The 16,214-nt window shown below is 36.4% G+C and overlaps 2 protein-coding genes across 2 annotated transcripts; one reads left to right on the plus strand and one right to left on the minus strand.

Annotated features, from left to right (window-relative positions):
- Window positions 1–2,167: 2,167 nt before the first annotated feature.
- Window positions 2,168–4,946, plus strand: LOC147296787 (protein FAR1-RELATED SEQUENCE 5-like). Its single transcript, XM_086229708.1, has 3 exons — window positions 2,168–4,395; window positions 4,527–4,596; window positions 4,794–4,946. The coding sequence occupies exons 1-3, from the start codon at window positions 2,168–2,170 to the stop codon at window positions 4,944–4,946; spliced, it is 2,451 nt and encodes an 816-aa protein (XP_086085834.1).
- Window positions 4,947–10,068: 5,122 nt separating this feature from the next.
- LOC147296788 (putative serine/threonine-protein kinase) lies at window positions 10,069–13,387 on the minus strand. The gene is made up of 7 exons (XM_086252044.1): window positions 13,134–13,387; window positions 12,807–12,952; window positions 12,565–12,677; window positions 11,755–11,965; window positions 11,424–11,661; window positions 10,834–10,984; window positions 10,069–10,692 (listed from the first exon to the last, which is right to left on the minus strand). The coding sequence occupies exons 2-7, from the start codon at window positions 12,880–12,882 to the stop codon at window positions 10,366–10,368; spliced, it is 1,116 nt and encodes a 371-aa protein (XP_086108170.1). The 5' UTR covers window positions 12,883–12,952; window positions 13,134–13,387; the 3' UTR covers window positions 10,069–10,365.
- Between the last annotated feature and the right edge of the window lie 2,827 nt (window positions 13,388–16,214).

The raw sequence follows: 16,214 nt of genomic DNA on the forward strand, positions 1-16,214 counted from the left end.
GCGACGGCGACGGCGACGGGAAGAGAGGAAGATGGCGAGGGCGAGAGGCGAGCTGCGAGACTGAGAGTGATAGATGAAGGATGAGAGGCGAGCTGCGAGACTGAGAGGTGAGAGACCCAGAGACTGAGAGGTGAGACCATGAGAGGCTGAGAGCTGATGAGATTGGAGATCGAAAGAGGGCGGCGCGACACGAGCTTAGGGTTTGGAATTGAGTGAGTGACTGTCTGAATGAGTGAATGAGTTTTGTTATATTGGAGATTGACTAAATTGACTAGATGAGTGCGTGAGTGGTTGTTTCATTTGTGGGTATTGGGGTAATATTTGATCAATTGACTAAATTAGTCTAATTGAGTAATTGGGGTTTCAAACTTTTAATTGGGTAATTGATTAATTTAGGAGTAATTGGGTTTTGGGTAATTTACTGAATTGACTAATTAGTCTAATTGGGGTTTCAATTAGGTACTAAATTACTAATTAGTCTTATTGGGGTTTCAATTAGATAATTGACTAATTTAGGAGTAATTGGGGTTTCAATTAGGGTTGATTGGGGTTTAGTGCCTTTGGGCAATTGGAAATAAAACAAAAGAACAAAAATGGTTTAGGGTTGATTGGGGTTATATACTTATATATGTTATATACTTATTACTTATATATGTATAGAGTAATTAATATAATTTAGGGTATATGATTATAATTGTATTAGGGTATAGGGTTATAGTTGACTATGAGTCTAATTGGGGTTGCAATTAGGTACTAAATTACTAATTAGTCTTATTGGGGTTTCAACTTTCAATTGGGGTTTCAATTGGGTAATTGACTAATTTAGGAGTAATTGGGGTTTCAATTAGGGTTGATTGGGGTTTGGTGCATTTGGGCAATTGGAAATTAAAAAAAGAACAAAAATGGTTTAGGGTTGATTGAGGTTATATACTTATATAGTTATATATGTTGTATACTTATTACTTATATATGCATAGAGTAATTAATATAGTTTAGGGTATATGATTATAATTGTATTAGGGTATAGGGTTATAGTTGATTATGAGTCTAATTGGGGTTATATAATATATACTTATATAGTTCTATGTGTTATATACTTATTACTTATATATGTATAGAGTAATTAATATAGTTTAGGGTATATGATTATAATTGTATTAGGGTATAGGGTTATTGTTGACTATGAGTCTAATTGGGGTTTCAATTGGGGTTATATACTTATATACAGGAAGCTTCAGTTACGGGATCCCGCATCCCAGCCTATTTGCGGGACTTGATTGCTGGCCGTTGGATCTCTTTTAATGAGATCCAACAGTGGATATTTTAACATATCTCTAACCCCAAATAACCCACTTAACCCATCCCCCAACCCGTGTAAGTCTAGCTACAGAGAAAACCCACACCTGAAGAAGAACAGAGGCCAGCAAGCTGAAGAAGAACAGAGGCGCTGAACCTGAAGAAGAAGAAGAGATCCATTAACGCAACAGTCGAACCCCCTTAACCCACCCCCCAACTCATGTAATAGAACAGCCTAGCTACAGAGAAAATGCGAATTGAAAACTGAGGTGCTGAACAGACGAACAAGAGATCCATTAACGCAAAACCCACCCATCGAGAAGGGAAGCTCGCGACAGGGAAGGCAGGCCAGGCTCGTGACGGGGAAGGGAAGCTGACGACGGGACAGGGAGGTCAGGCTGACGACGGGGAAGGGAGGCCAGGCTCATCGCGACGGGGAAGGGAGGCTCGCGACGAGTTTGAGGTATGTTCTTCTTGGTTTTTTGATTTGTATGATGAGATTTTCTTGAAATATTTAGGATATGGTTTCAAACTGATTTGGGAGTTAGGGTTGGGGATTTGTGAATTTCGAAAAATCAAGATATTTGGGGTTTTTGTGTTTTTTCTTTGTAATTCCATTTTGGTTAGTCTTGTACAATTTATGCTTGGTATTGAAATAGTTGCTGCATTGTTGGTTGCTGCATTGTTGGTTAGTCCTGTACAATTTTGGTTAGTCTTGTTGGTTGCTGAATTGTCTTGTACAATTCTATAATGTTTCTAAATTATATGAATCTGAAATCATGAACACTAGATGGATTGGATAGCTCCATGTATTCAATTTATTTGGGCTTTTATTCTTAGAATTTGGGGTTTTCAAAATGCAGGTGCAGTGATGGCAGAAGCTAATGAGATGGTAGTTGTAGAAGCTAATGAGATGGTAATGGTAGAAGCTAATGAGATGGTAGCTCCATTGGAAAGTGAGTCAGAAGGAAATTCATTTATGTGTAATGCCAATGATGAAGAAAACAATGAGTTGAAGCCATTCAAAGGTCAACAATTTCAGACAGTTGAAGAAGCTGAACACTATTACACTAGATATGCACAGAATGTTGGATTTGACATTCGAAGTCACTCAACTAAGAAGGGTAAGGATAATGAGATCACAAGGAAGGAGTTTGTGTGCAATAAAGAGGGAGAAGGCCCAAAAGAATTGAAAGGTACCGAAAAAAGGCGTCGTGGAGTAGGAAGAGAAAGTTGTAAAGCGAGATTGATAATTGTGAAGTCGAAAGTAGGTGGATTTGTAGTCACCATCTTTGATGAGGCTCACACCCATGCCTTGGTAAGCCCACGAAGACGCCACTTGATGAAGTCTCGTCGTCGATTTTCAAGTGCTCAAAAATCATTAAGTGAACAACTAAGCATGGTGAACATACCCCCTCATCTACAATTTGACATTTTTGGAGTGCAATCAGGAGGAATTGAAAACATTGGTTGTACAATGCAAGATATGTACAACTATCGCAGAGATAAGCGTGCTGAGTTGAAGGGGCATGATGGAAACATGTTACGGGACCATTTTCTGTTGGAACAAGAGAGAAATTCTGGATTCACTTACAAGATCAAAGCAGATGACAAACAGAAGATAACTCATTGTTTTTGGGCATATGCAAATTCTAGGAAAGCATATGGTTTCTATGGTGATGTGGTTATCTTCGACACTACCTACAACACTAATCGGTATGAGATGATATTCGCACCAATGATGGGGGTAAACAATCATGGCCAGACAATCATTTTATCTGGGGCATTCTTGAGTGATGAGACTGCAAACTCATTCAATTGGTTATTCAGAGAATTCTTGAAAGTTATGCCAGGTCATGCTCCTAAGATGATTATTACTGATCAAGATCCAGCAATGACAAAAGCAATTGGAGAAACTCTCCTCAACACATTTCATAGATATTGTAGCTGGCATATTCTAAATAAATTCTCTGAGAAACTTGACACGGTCAAATATACTGATTACTGGGATGACTTCAAACGTTGTGTTTGGACATCAGAGAGTAGAGATGAGTTTGACTCAAGGTGGAAGGATATTCTTGAAAAAAGTGGGTTAAAAGAAAATAAGTGGCTGCAATCACTATATGAAATTAGATTTAAATGGGTGCCAGCCTATGTAAACCATGTTTTCGGAGCTGACATGTCTAGTAGTCAACGAGCAGAAAGTGGGCACTCATTCTTCAAGGGATATGTGGCCAAGACCAATTCTTTGGTGGACTTCATGATTCAATTCAATAGGGGACTTTTACGACAGCGTCAAAATGAGGTTATGGCAGATCACACTGATATCACTGAGAAGCCTAGACTTAAGTGCCCTATTAAGATGGAAAAGCAAATGGCTGACATTTACACGCGCAAATATTTTTATAAGTTTCAAGATGAGTTGTGGGAGAGTTACAACTATAACACAGAGCTTATCAGAGAGAGTGTCACTAATTGCATTTATAAAAGTTACATGGATGATCATAATGGGAGAGTTCGGGAGATTATGTATGACAAGTCTCTAGACTTTGCATCATGTAGCTGTCAGATGTTCGACTGTGCAGGAATTCCATGCAGCCATATTTTATCATTTTTACATAAGGTACGTCAACTCCATATCTTGCCGGATCAATACATTTTGAGGAGATGGACTAGATCTGCTAAAGATGATGTTGTGGTGGACAACTCTGGTGTGGAGATAAATATTGACAAATCATTGCTTGAAAAACGTAGTTCTTTATTCCACCGATACTCATATGTGATTGATAAGGCCATATTAAATGATGAGGCAAGACAAATATTTTGTGAGGCCATGGATTCTGTTAGTGACCAGATTGAGGCCATCTTAAACATTGGTAGTACTGGCTCTTGTGTTGGAGTTTCTAATAGACCGAGTGTTACTTGTGATGCTAGTTATAATGAGCCGGATCCAGTTAAGTTTAAAGGGAGTGGAAAAAGACTTAAGAAAGGAAAAGAAAAGTCGAAAGGAAAGCGACGTGAAAATGGTAGGCGCTGTAATGGTTGTGGGAAAACTGGAGTGTCTCATGACAAAAGAAATTGTCCACTGCTATTAAATAGGTATGAAGTTGTACCTTTCTGCCACTAATTCTTCATTTGCTATTTTTGAGTTTTTTTGTTGTTGGTGCATTATTTGTCTAATTGTAGGTGATTGGTTTGATTAATTTGAGTTTTTTTATATTTTCTGGTAGGTCTTCTGATCCCCAAGAGCCTAATGACTCTCAAGTTGAGGCCTTGGATGATGATAGCTCTTCGTCAGAGGTAATATAGACTTTGTTAGTTGATTTGAGTTATTTTTTATTTCGTTGTAGGTCTTCAACGTACTGATATCAGGATGATGAGCTGCTGTTAGTAATGGTACTTGCTCTTTTTTTTTTTTTTTTTTTTATCAGGATGATGGGCTGCTGTGTTTTTCATAAGTGGCTGCTGTGTTTTCTTTTTTCTGCTATCCATTCAAGAGGGGTCACAGAGGGGTCAAAGAGGAGAAGAAGAACAAGAGTGGAAAAAAGACATTGGAAGAATTGAGGGAAGAACAGTTGAGAAGGGAGAAGCGAGAAAAGGAAAGGGGTCAAACTTCTGAACAACAGCCGAAAACATGGAGCTGCTTTTAAGGCTAGAGGGTTTTCTAGGAGTGTTGTTTAACTAAGTAGCACTTTGAATTTTCTGATTCCAATTGTTCTTTGTAGTCTGTATAATGAAATCTTTGGTGTTTAATGTTTTAAATGCTTGATAACAGACATTTTAAAGTAATAACTTATAATATATTTCATCTGCTGGTATTTCATCTACTCCATTTCCCCCTGTTATATTGCAGGCTATCTTTCCTCGGATATTTGGCCATGAAGCAACAGGGTAAGTTATCTCCCTACTTTTTCATGTACTTGAATATTTATGCCTACTATCCTATGGAAGATTTAGAAACTATAGCATAAAATCAGAAGAGGTTTCCAACTCTCAAGCCATTATAAATTCTTTAACCAATTTCAATCACGACCATTTTAAATGATAGATTCATCTGTATGACTTGTTTGTAACACATATTGTGAGGAAAGATCAGCTACTCAACAGTATTGTGATATTATTGCTATAATTATTTATATGATATTGATTTTCCAATAGCAATGTTGCAAGATCAACTACTCTTACCGAAAAAAAATGTTGCAGGATTGTTGAGAGTGTTGGGCAGGGAGTGACTGAATTTACTGAAGGGGACCATGTGCTTACTGTGTTCACTGGAGAATGCATGACATGCAGGCAATGCACATCAGGTAAAAGCAACATATGTGAAGTACTGGGGCTGGAAAGGAGAGGTGTAATGCATAGTGATCAAGGGACACGCTTCTCCATAAATGGGATGCCCATTTATCATTATTGTGCAGTTTCAAGTTTCAGTGAATATACTGTGGTGCACTCGGGGTGTGCTGTCAAAATCAGCTCAATTGTGCCTCTAGAGAAAGTTTGCCTTCTTAGTTGTGGAGTAGCTGCAGGTAGAGTTTCAAATCATCATGTTGCCATCAAATCACATGATAATTGATACCATGACCTTTTGCCCTTCAGTGTTCACACACACACACACACGTACTATGGCACAAACATGCTATAAAGGTGGAGGTAGGAATTCCTGGTATCAAGTAGAAGTTCCTTTGCAATGACCGAACTAATAAGCTGACAACAATAGCTCACATACTAGAATGTGAATGAGAATGAAGTAGCAATTTCAAGTGAGAGAATATATGAAGATTAAAAAATAAGTTGAAGCACAGATAAATCATTGATGTTTGTAAAACTGTTCCTGGCCTGCACATAGACATACACTTGTATCATGTATGCATGAGGCCATGTGTGTACATTTCTGTGTTCATGTTAGTGTAATAGAGGAATGAATTGTCGTTTCATGATGAGTTTCTTCACATTTTAAATGCCTGGTGTATATTCAAATAATCTTAAGATAACAGACATTTTACTAGATCAGAATTTTGTTGCAAAAATTAGCAGTTATAACCTTCCTCTATTAGAAGAAAATATGGAGCAGGTAAGAAAAAAGTTGTAATTCATTGGGTTGTCAATTTGATTTTTTGAAGTAATCCTTTTGAATTGGTTTTCAGCCCTGCTCATCCTTGCAGGTTGGTCATGGAGTTTCTTCAGGTGGATAGCGACACTGCCTTTTATTTTGAAAACCAAGCTGCAGCAGATGATATGATTGCAGAGCAAGAAGAAAATCTGTTCAAAGAGCTGCAAGAAAATCTGCAGATGATATTTTTAGGCAAATAAATAATTTTTTTGCTTAAAAAAAGAGGAGAAAATCTTTGTTGTTAAATATGTGGTTTAGTTTAGATGGCTTGGTGACCATCTTTTGTCTATGTTTTCCTCTAATTGTATTGTACTTTATTTTTCTATCTTTATATTTTGTCTATCTTTGTAGTCTGTATAATGAAATCTTTGGTGTAGTCTGGATAATGTCCTGCAAGTGGCCAAACTGTTTTCCATTGTGCTTTGTATATGAATGCTTATGTCGTACTTGAAAGCTGTAAGATCAGATCCTATTTTTCTTGGTTAAACAAATCAATGAGACTATGTAGAGTTTCTTATTCATTAGAGTAACATTGTTCACTGCAGCAGTCCCTCACTTGGATATGGAAAACACAAAGATTGAGATTCTGGCTTCCAACACAAAGACAAAGAGCTTCATACCAATTAATGCAATAATCATTCTACCAAGAACATTGTCAAATTTTTAGAACACACATGGCCATCATTCATACATAACCATTACAAAAGTAAGGATTTGAATACCTCATTCCAAAGCAATAATACAACCAAGTTTGTTCTTGTTACAAAAGGAATAAACATTACAACAAAGTAAATTTAAACATAAAAAACATCAAAAGTAGTACAACAGTTTTCATGAGAAAGCCAAATCTAGCTTGGTTCCTCCTCTGGAGTTCTTCCTCAAGTGCTACATTTTTCCTTGAAATATGGGCTACCTGTGCAGATAATCGAATCACAGTCTCGTTCAAATTTCTCATTGTTCGAAGCTGTTGCTCAATTACATCAAATATTATTGTTAATTCATGAACCTCATCAATTAAATTCTCAATAGCCCATATAAATTTCCCACAATTCATGCATGTCCAAAACAGACGGTTTGGATTCCTATCTGTTTTAGACATTTTCAACTCCAAAACACTGCCACACACACATTGTTGTTGTCTTGGCCTATGTTGAACTTCACTGCTACTGCTTCTGCTACGATTAGACATTGTGGATTTCACTGATTACCAGCTACCATTATGCACTTTTGTCCATGCTTATCATTCAATGAGAAGACCAAACTGAGGGAACTCTATGCAATGACATTTTAGAACTACTAAAATCTACACACACAAAAAAAAAAAAAATAGCAACCACAAGTTAGGCAGTGACAGAACCATTCATGAATATGCTAAAGACATATGGAACATTAAACCTGTCGAAATACCATAGAATTAAGCATATTCTTAATATTTGGTGACCTTTTCTATGGCAGCAGTCAGTGCTCCAACATTAATATTTCATCCATTAAGCAAGACCAGCCCTTCCAAAATGCATTAAAGTCATGCTCTCAACTTAGCAATAATTCATTTGACGATGCTTGTAACAATTGCAGTGCTGCGGTGTCATATCTGAGAGATCGTTTATCTGAAAAATATAAAGCAAAGAGTGGGAATAAAACTGAAAGAACCTCGGACGAGGAAGTGCTGGCCAAGTTTATAAAGGGGTTCTTCCTAGTGGACAAGTTGTTGCCATTAAGCACATAAACAAGAGTAATACATCTGATTCTTTTACACGAGAAGTGGAAGGTCTTTCAAGGGTTCGACATCCAAACTTAGTTTGCCTCTTTGGTTGCTGTGTCGAAGATGGGGAGCAATATCTTGTGTATGAATATTGTGCACCAGGGAATCTAGCTCAACATCTCCTAAGTAAGTACTTCCTCTGATCCTAATTACTTGCTAAAACAGATTTAGTTAGCATCTTGGAAATGTAAGTGAGACCATATCCTAAATGTAAGTTAGCATCGTCAAATTCCTAATTCCCCAACCCTAACTCCCAAATCTGTTTGAAACCATATCCTAAATATTTCAAGAAAACCCCATCATACAAATCGAAAAACTAAGAAGAACATACCTGAAACTCGTTGCGAGCCTCCCTTCCCCGTCGCGAGCCTGGCCTCCCTTCCCTGTCGCGAGCCTGACCTCCCTTCCCCGTCGTGAAAATCGAAAAATCAAGAGATTTGGGGAGGCGAATCCGAGTTGCTTCGGTCAAAGCGCAAATCGAAGAACAACCCACCACGTTTCTCCGTCGCGAGCCCTCCTGGCCGTCGCGAACAAAACACGATCTTCCCTTACCCGTCGCGTCCCCGCCCCCTTCCACTCGGCACCGTCGAATCACTAAGGCCGACTTTCGTCCCTACTCGACGGGTGGATCTCTTCTTCTTCAGGTTCAGCGCCTCTGTTCTTCTTCAGCTTGCTGGCCTCTGTTCTTCTTCAGGTGTGGGTTTTCTCTGTAGCTAGACTTACACGGGTTGGGGGATGGGTTAAGTGGGTTATTTGGGGTTAGAGATATGTTAAAATATCCACTGTTGGATCTCATTAAAAGAGATCCAACGGCCAGCAATCAAGTCCCGCAAATAGGCTGGGATGCGGGATCCCGTAACTGAAGCTTCCTGTATAGTTATATATGTTTATATACTTATTATTTATATATGTATAGAGTAATTAATATAGTTTAGGGTATATGGTTGTAATTGTATTAGGGTATAGAGTTATAGTTGACTATGAGTCTAATTGGGGTTTCAATTGAGGTTATATACTTATATAGTTATTAGTTATATATGTTATATACTTATTACTTTTAGAGTTTAGGGTATAGGGTTTCGTTTAAACTTTAAACCCTAAACCCTAATACATAATTTCTCCTATTAGAAGTTTATAATTATATACTATACCCTAAAACTATAATAATTTTAGGATATAGGATTTAGTGTATAGATTATAGAGTATAAAGAATATACTAATTTTATTATAAAAGGTATAACTAAAATTATATACTAAAACATTACTATATATATAGAATATAGGCCATATGGTTATATAAAATATATTTTAGGGTCTAAAATATAGTTAGGTTAATATTAATTTTATTATCTAAAATGTGTAAAATGTGTGTAAAAATGTATGTAAAAATGTGTGTAAAAATGTTTAAAAAGTTTATAAAAATTGTATAAAAATTAAATATATATAAAAATTAAAAATACATATTAATTAAACGGTCCAGTCCAGTCCAGTCCAGTTCTATGAAGTGCAAAACTGGAACCGGAACTGGATTGGACCGGTCCAGTCCAGTTTTGACCCGGTGTTGACCAATTTTGGTCAAAGTGGTTTTTTACGGTTTTTTTCCCCCCGGTTTGATTCAGTACATCCGGTTTCCGATTTAAACGCCCACCCCTAAGTACATTTACTAAACATTACACGTGTCAAATACTCACAGCAGTGGTGATGATTAAATCTTGATATCTTTTTGTACCTAAAAGTCTAAAACTTCTCGAAGATCCTTGTTAAACCCAAAAAAAAAAAAAAAAAAAGCATTCTCGAAGACCATACATTTCAAGTTTAGCCTTGTGTTGAAAACTTGAAATAAAAAACGAAGTTTAACCTTGTCCGCTTGTGGGAAAGATAGAAGAGTCAAGAGCGTGTATTGACTAATTTCTGTCTCGCAGCTATACAGCATTCTTCTCTTCCATTTATACTCTTTTCAAAAGTCAAAAATATAACAATTGTATTAAAAAGAAAAGAAAAAATAATAATAACCATCAGACTAACTCACTAACCCTAACATTACAAATTGCTTCCTGGATTTAACTCTGCTCAAACCACCCTCTCCCTTGTGAAAATGGCTAATAAAAGGAAAATAATTGTAGATTCTGGACTATTGGAACAATTTGTTCTGGACTTGCAGATTCCTTCTTCTTTTATATTGCAATTGCATTGTTCTTCAGCGAGGTGTTACTTGAGTTATAGTGTCGGGGACAGAACTCATCTGATAGCTAGTGGTGTCAGCAGATGATTTTTTACTTGAAGAAGGTCCTCCGAGGCTTCCCGATTTGGTGAAGAAACCTGGGGGTGTAAGTTGCTTCTCGTTGATTCTGATGTTCCTTGAGAGCATGTCAAAAACCTGGCTCATCAGTGGCCTTCGGCTTGCTGCTGCTTGGGTGCAGAAAAATGCCACCTTCATGTACCTAAGGACTTCTTCCTCCGGAAATTCCCCCAGCTCTGGATCGACGAGCTCCAATAGCCTCCCTTCTTCATGGAGCTGCCATGCCTATTAATGAAAAAAGGGCACATGCCTATAAATAGTAAAGAAGAAACCAAGCCAAAAACAAATTATAAACATCAACTGTCACAAAGGCCACAAAAACAAGCAAAGCAAGACACCGAGTATGATGGAAATAAACCAACACACCCATTCAAGGAGAAACTTTTCTGTCCCTCCCCAGTTTTCCTTGGCACTGCTTCTGCTACTAACGATTTCAAGAATAAGAACGCCAAAACTGTAAACATCGGCCTTCATGGTTAACTGACCTCCCAATGCATATTCTGGTGCCAGATAGCCACTGCATAAAACTATAAAGCATAAGATGACAGCTTTTTTCTTTCACTCATCAAATACTTACGGTCAGTTCACCGGGAGGATCGCCCTCCCAATTCGAAGTTTTTTCCTGGAAGTTTCAACCTTGTTGACTAAATCTCAATTTCTTTTTTACTGTTCGAAGTTCCACTTAAGAGAACAGAACACAAGCATAAGATGGCAGCAATGGTTGCAGGGAACATAGCACCACATATTATCAGCAAAATTGCCATCTCCAAGATCAACAGACCCCTACGAAATTTACACCAAAACACACTAATTTCTAATTTTCCTAGGGCAATTACTGAAGAAAGTGAAGATCTTTCAAGCAAAAAACTAAGCAACAGAAATTGAGCAACGAAAATAGAATGTCAAATAACAAATAACAAATAACAATCAACTAGAAATAATGAAAGATAACATACGTTGTTCCTGCAATCCTTGTGCTAATATGAGTAATGTTATCTGGGAAGAGTTTAGCCAACCCAAAGTCTCCAATTTTTGGGTTAAAATCCTTGTCAAGAAGTATATTACTAGCTTTGATATCCCTATGGACAATATGTGGCACCAGCTCTTCATGAAGGAATTTAAGACCTTTAGCAGTACCCAGGCAAATGGCCGATCTTTTTTCCCAATCCAGTTTGATGTTTTTACTCTTTGAGCCTACAAACACAAGGAAAACAAATTAGATTTATAGTCCTCCCTATATGAACCTTCATTTTGGTTTTCATGCTAAAGGATTTTTGTTCAAATTACCTAGTAATGCCTGATCAAGGCTGTTATTCTCAACATATTCATAGACCAAAATCCGATCAGCTCCTTGAACACAGCACCCAATCAACTCAACAAGGTTTGGATGCCTGACATTTGATATAGTATTAATTTCATTTAAGAATTCACGGACTCCCTGCATCGACCTAGCAGCAAGTGTCTTCACAGCAACTTGCTTTCCACTTTTCAGGGTTCCCTAGCAAATTGTAGCTAAATTACTAAGATAATATGAAATGCAATGTCGAAAACCATCTTAATATTCTAAATATGTAAAATAATAATTAAAGCTTGCCCTTCATCAATATAAGACCAGCAACGAAAGCTTGAACACTAAGTAAGCAACTCTGTATTGAAAAGTCACAGAAACCAACCCACATTAATGGCTATTTTTCTTAATGAAAACGTGACGAATTAGAAAAATTCATGCCTAGACAAGCAAAAACCCCAAAGCTAGGAACTAGGAGGATACAAAATCTCAATTTTTCTCCAATCTAGAACTATAGGTGAGAATTTTATTTCTAACATACAAAGAAATGCTTCTATGCGTCAAAAACATAAGATCAGAACTTGAAGTGCTCTAAAAACATAAACCCAATTCAGGCTGTCAGCAATCAGGTTTCAAATGCTTGATGCAATTAGTTTTGAGCCAACCCATCAATGCCTCTACTAGGCCATTGACACATTTGGAGTCAAAAGTATAATAAAATTCAGATAACAGATACGATAACTTCTTTATAATGGGTGCAATTTTTCCAATAGATTTATAATGATAAACCATCCGCAGAATCTGAGTACCTTGTAAACAGTTCCAAAACCTCCTCGCCCTATCTTATTACTCGAATGAAAATTATCCGTTGCCGATCTTAATTCATTGTAGGAGAATCCTTTAATATTTCCCGGCAAATTTCCTTCGCAATACACAAAAGAAATAATAATTAATAATAAAGATGACGATGATACAAGAGAGTGTCATGAAAGTAAAAGCAACGTGTGGAAGGAAAAAAAGAAAGAAAAGGAGCATTTATTCATGTCCGTACCATCAAGGTCTTGGCCAGCGTGACCAGAACTCCTCTTCCTCTCTGCAACTGAAGAACCAAAGCAGCTACAACTCATAATTGTCCCCAACAAACAACTTCTAATTCTATCTTCTGGGGTTGTATAATTTAAAGAAAAACAGCTCCACCTGATCAGACAGACCTTGATAAATCAGATTCGGGACCGACCCATATTGCCAAATTCCCATGTTGTTCAAGTTCAACCAAATACTCAGCAAAACACCACAGACAGACCCAATGAGTAATAAACACCCAAAAATGAAATGATCAAGCTCATTACTAAGAAAAACTGAAAAGTGAAAAACCCACCTCTCTGTTTGTAGATGACCAATCAACTTCGATCCCTGATTCCTCCAACTACAAGTTGGGTTAACATTTCTTTCTGGTGGCGAACATGGAGGGCTTGAAACTCTTAATTATGAAAAATAGAAATATAATAATGTAAAAAACATAAAAAGAAGAAGAAAAGGGGAGGGAGGCTTGTAGGGCCGTCTTGTTATTATAATGGTAGTTGGTGTGGGTTTTGTAGCTGTGGACCTGTGGCTCTTTCTTAGTTTCTTAGTCTTAATTTGTTGTCACAAGTCAGAGCACAAGCTCTGTTTCCTTAATTGGGCGTTCCCATTCTTAAACTGTTGTTGAAACTTGAAAACGACCCTTCTTCCCTCTCTGTATTTTTTTTTTTGTAAACAAAAAATCTTCTGCCGAAAATAATTGCGTCATATTTGTGGCTTTGCCATAATTATTAATTTGTGGCTCAGTCAAATGGTGATGACTGAGTGTTTTTTAAATATGCTAAAAACAAATAGCACATAAAATTAAATAAGTTATTTATAAATTATTTATTCTCATTGAGATATCAAATTGAAATTAAATTCCCATTTTTTTTATTAAAAATATTTGGGTTATTGCGTTATTGGTTTGCTGAATGAGTTTATTTGTTATAATAGTTTATACATAAAAATCACTTCCCTTTTTGTTTTCCTTTTATTTACTACCTTAAAGTAAAAGCGACCTATTATTAAGCACTGGACAGTTGACATACATGAAGCCGTACACTAGTATCAGTTTTTCTCTAATTCTTGTCTGGTTGGTGCATTTTTAACACCCATATAATGGGAAACAATTGTTCTATTTTCGTATGAAACCAAGAATAACATTTTGCGTGGAGTTCAGGGCTTATACAATGTTGTGTGGTCTAAAATAAACTGTCCTTTTCTTCTAATTTAAATAATAGAGAGAGAATCTTGGTCAAAAAATAATAATAGTCAGAGAATTTTTTCAACTAATTACACTCACCATTTGATTTCTCCAAGTTATATGGTCGTATATGGTGGAAGTCAGATACAACTATACAAGTAATATCATGTACTTAAGCCATTTATGACTACAGTTTCACTAGAACCATTGTCACCCAGCCACACACAGATATATCAAATTTCCTTGAAGGCCAAGCATTATCAAAACGTATCCACTGTATTTGTTTGACGTATATTCTCTAATCAAACTTGGCGTAGTTAATGGTTTAAACCATTCGTGTTTTTTTTTTAGTTAATTATACTTACACCCCTTAAGGTTTATTGTTTTTTCACATATACTTTTTGGGGTTTCAATAATTACACATACACTCCCTGAAGTTTCAAAACTGTTGTATATAACCCCCTATAGTAAGACGAAAATGATGAAAAATTATGCAAAAATGCATGCTAGGGGGTGAAGTGGCCTAATAAGATTACTCAAGGTGTAAAGTCCAACCTCAATACAAATATTTTCTTTTTTGTTTATTTATTTTTTTCTCTTGTAGGGGGTTATATGCAATAGTTTTGAAACCTCAGGGGGTGTATGTGTAATTATTAAAACTATAAGGGATATATGTGAAAAGACGATAAACCTCAGGGGATGTAAGTGTAATTAACTTTTTTTTTTTTTTTTCGTGTGGGAAACGTTGTAAAATATGTATATATAATCCACTTTTAAAGGAAAACTATTTTATATTTGTATACATTAATTTTAAAAGAGGGATGAGAGTTATTGAAAAGGTTATCGATTATATATGGCCATGAATGGCATCAAATAAGAAGACATAATTACCTCCCATAAACATTAAAATTGCAATCATAATCACAAAATTAGGATCTTGGGTTTTCATGCCAATTTGTCAACAAATGCCTGCGATTTGATGATTTGTCGGCTGTTGTTTGTACCTACTTAATTTTCCACGCGCAGGTTGGAATGCAATATATTGATCATGAATTTGGTAATATTTCCAGTTTTCCACTAAAGAAATTTTTAAAGTCGTATCAACTATCAAGACATTGCTTTCTCAGCATTAATAGCAGTAACCTCTGCTTTTTCTTCCTTTGTTTCATACAAAGGAGCTTATGACTTAGGAAAAGAGTGATTGAAGATCGGATGACAAGTAGTTTTGGTTTTTTGTGGGAGTAAATAGTTTATCTCTCAAATCGTAACTAAAAAGTCCAAAGCTCAAGATTATGGTTGAGTGAGAGGAAATACTTTTATCACTTAAATTTTGGACAAATTGATCGAGATGAAGTAATTTATATTTGATTACCAATTAATTATTAGTTTGTTAGCGACAAAACCAGCTTTGTCGTAAGTTGTACCTACTACCTAGTGCCTTAACGATCGGTCTATGACTTTATTAGAAAATATTAAAGTTGGTTAAAGAATTTGGAATTAAGGTTATCTAGTTTACTTAAGTGATTTACTGATAACGCTTTCTAATATTCTCCTTCCACATGCCCTTTACATTGCATCCACCCCCCCTCCGATTACCTCTTTCTCCAATTTTTTTTTTTGCCCATGGTTTCAGAAGTTGTTTTATTACCTCTTTCTCCATATTCCCCCATCATCTTATAATTCTCAAAGACTCAAACACATGCTGGAGTCTAATAGTTTTTGTCCAATGCCATGCTGCATGCACCATTTAATAATAAAAAAACTTGTACTTCGTGCCTGTGTCTGTGCAGCTTCATGTCTGCATTAAAAAAAGGGTTGTGGTTACTATGACTTATCGTTGACACAAGGCAGCTCAATAATGGGGATATATATGCCTCAAACTATATATTAAAAGGGAAAGGGTTTTGATTTTGCAGGCACTTTGGCTTTAAGGATGACAATCTTTATTTGTGTACAATGATATGGAAAGGCATGTTGTGATGAGCTGTTCGAGGTTTGTGGCAAAAATTGAGACTGAGGTCCTTTTGTGGGTATGTTCATAGTTTCAGCCAACAAATTAAAGGATTTTCAATTGTTTGATGAACTAGTACTCTTAAGTAGGAGTATGGAAAATTGAATTTTAGAGACTTGGAATAGTAAAATTCTTATATTTTCATTATTAAAGTTGAAATTATGGGCTATATATTAACTATA

Source organism: Dryas octopetala, chromosome 1 (assembly GCF_963921425.1).
Source record: "Dryas octopetala chromosome 1, drDryOcto1.1, whole genome shotgun sequence".
Classification (NCBI taxonomy): Eukaryota; Viridiplantae; Streptophyta; class Magnoliopsida; order Rosales; family Rosaceae; genus Dryas; species Dryas octopetala.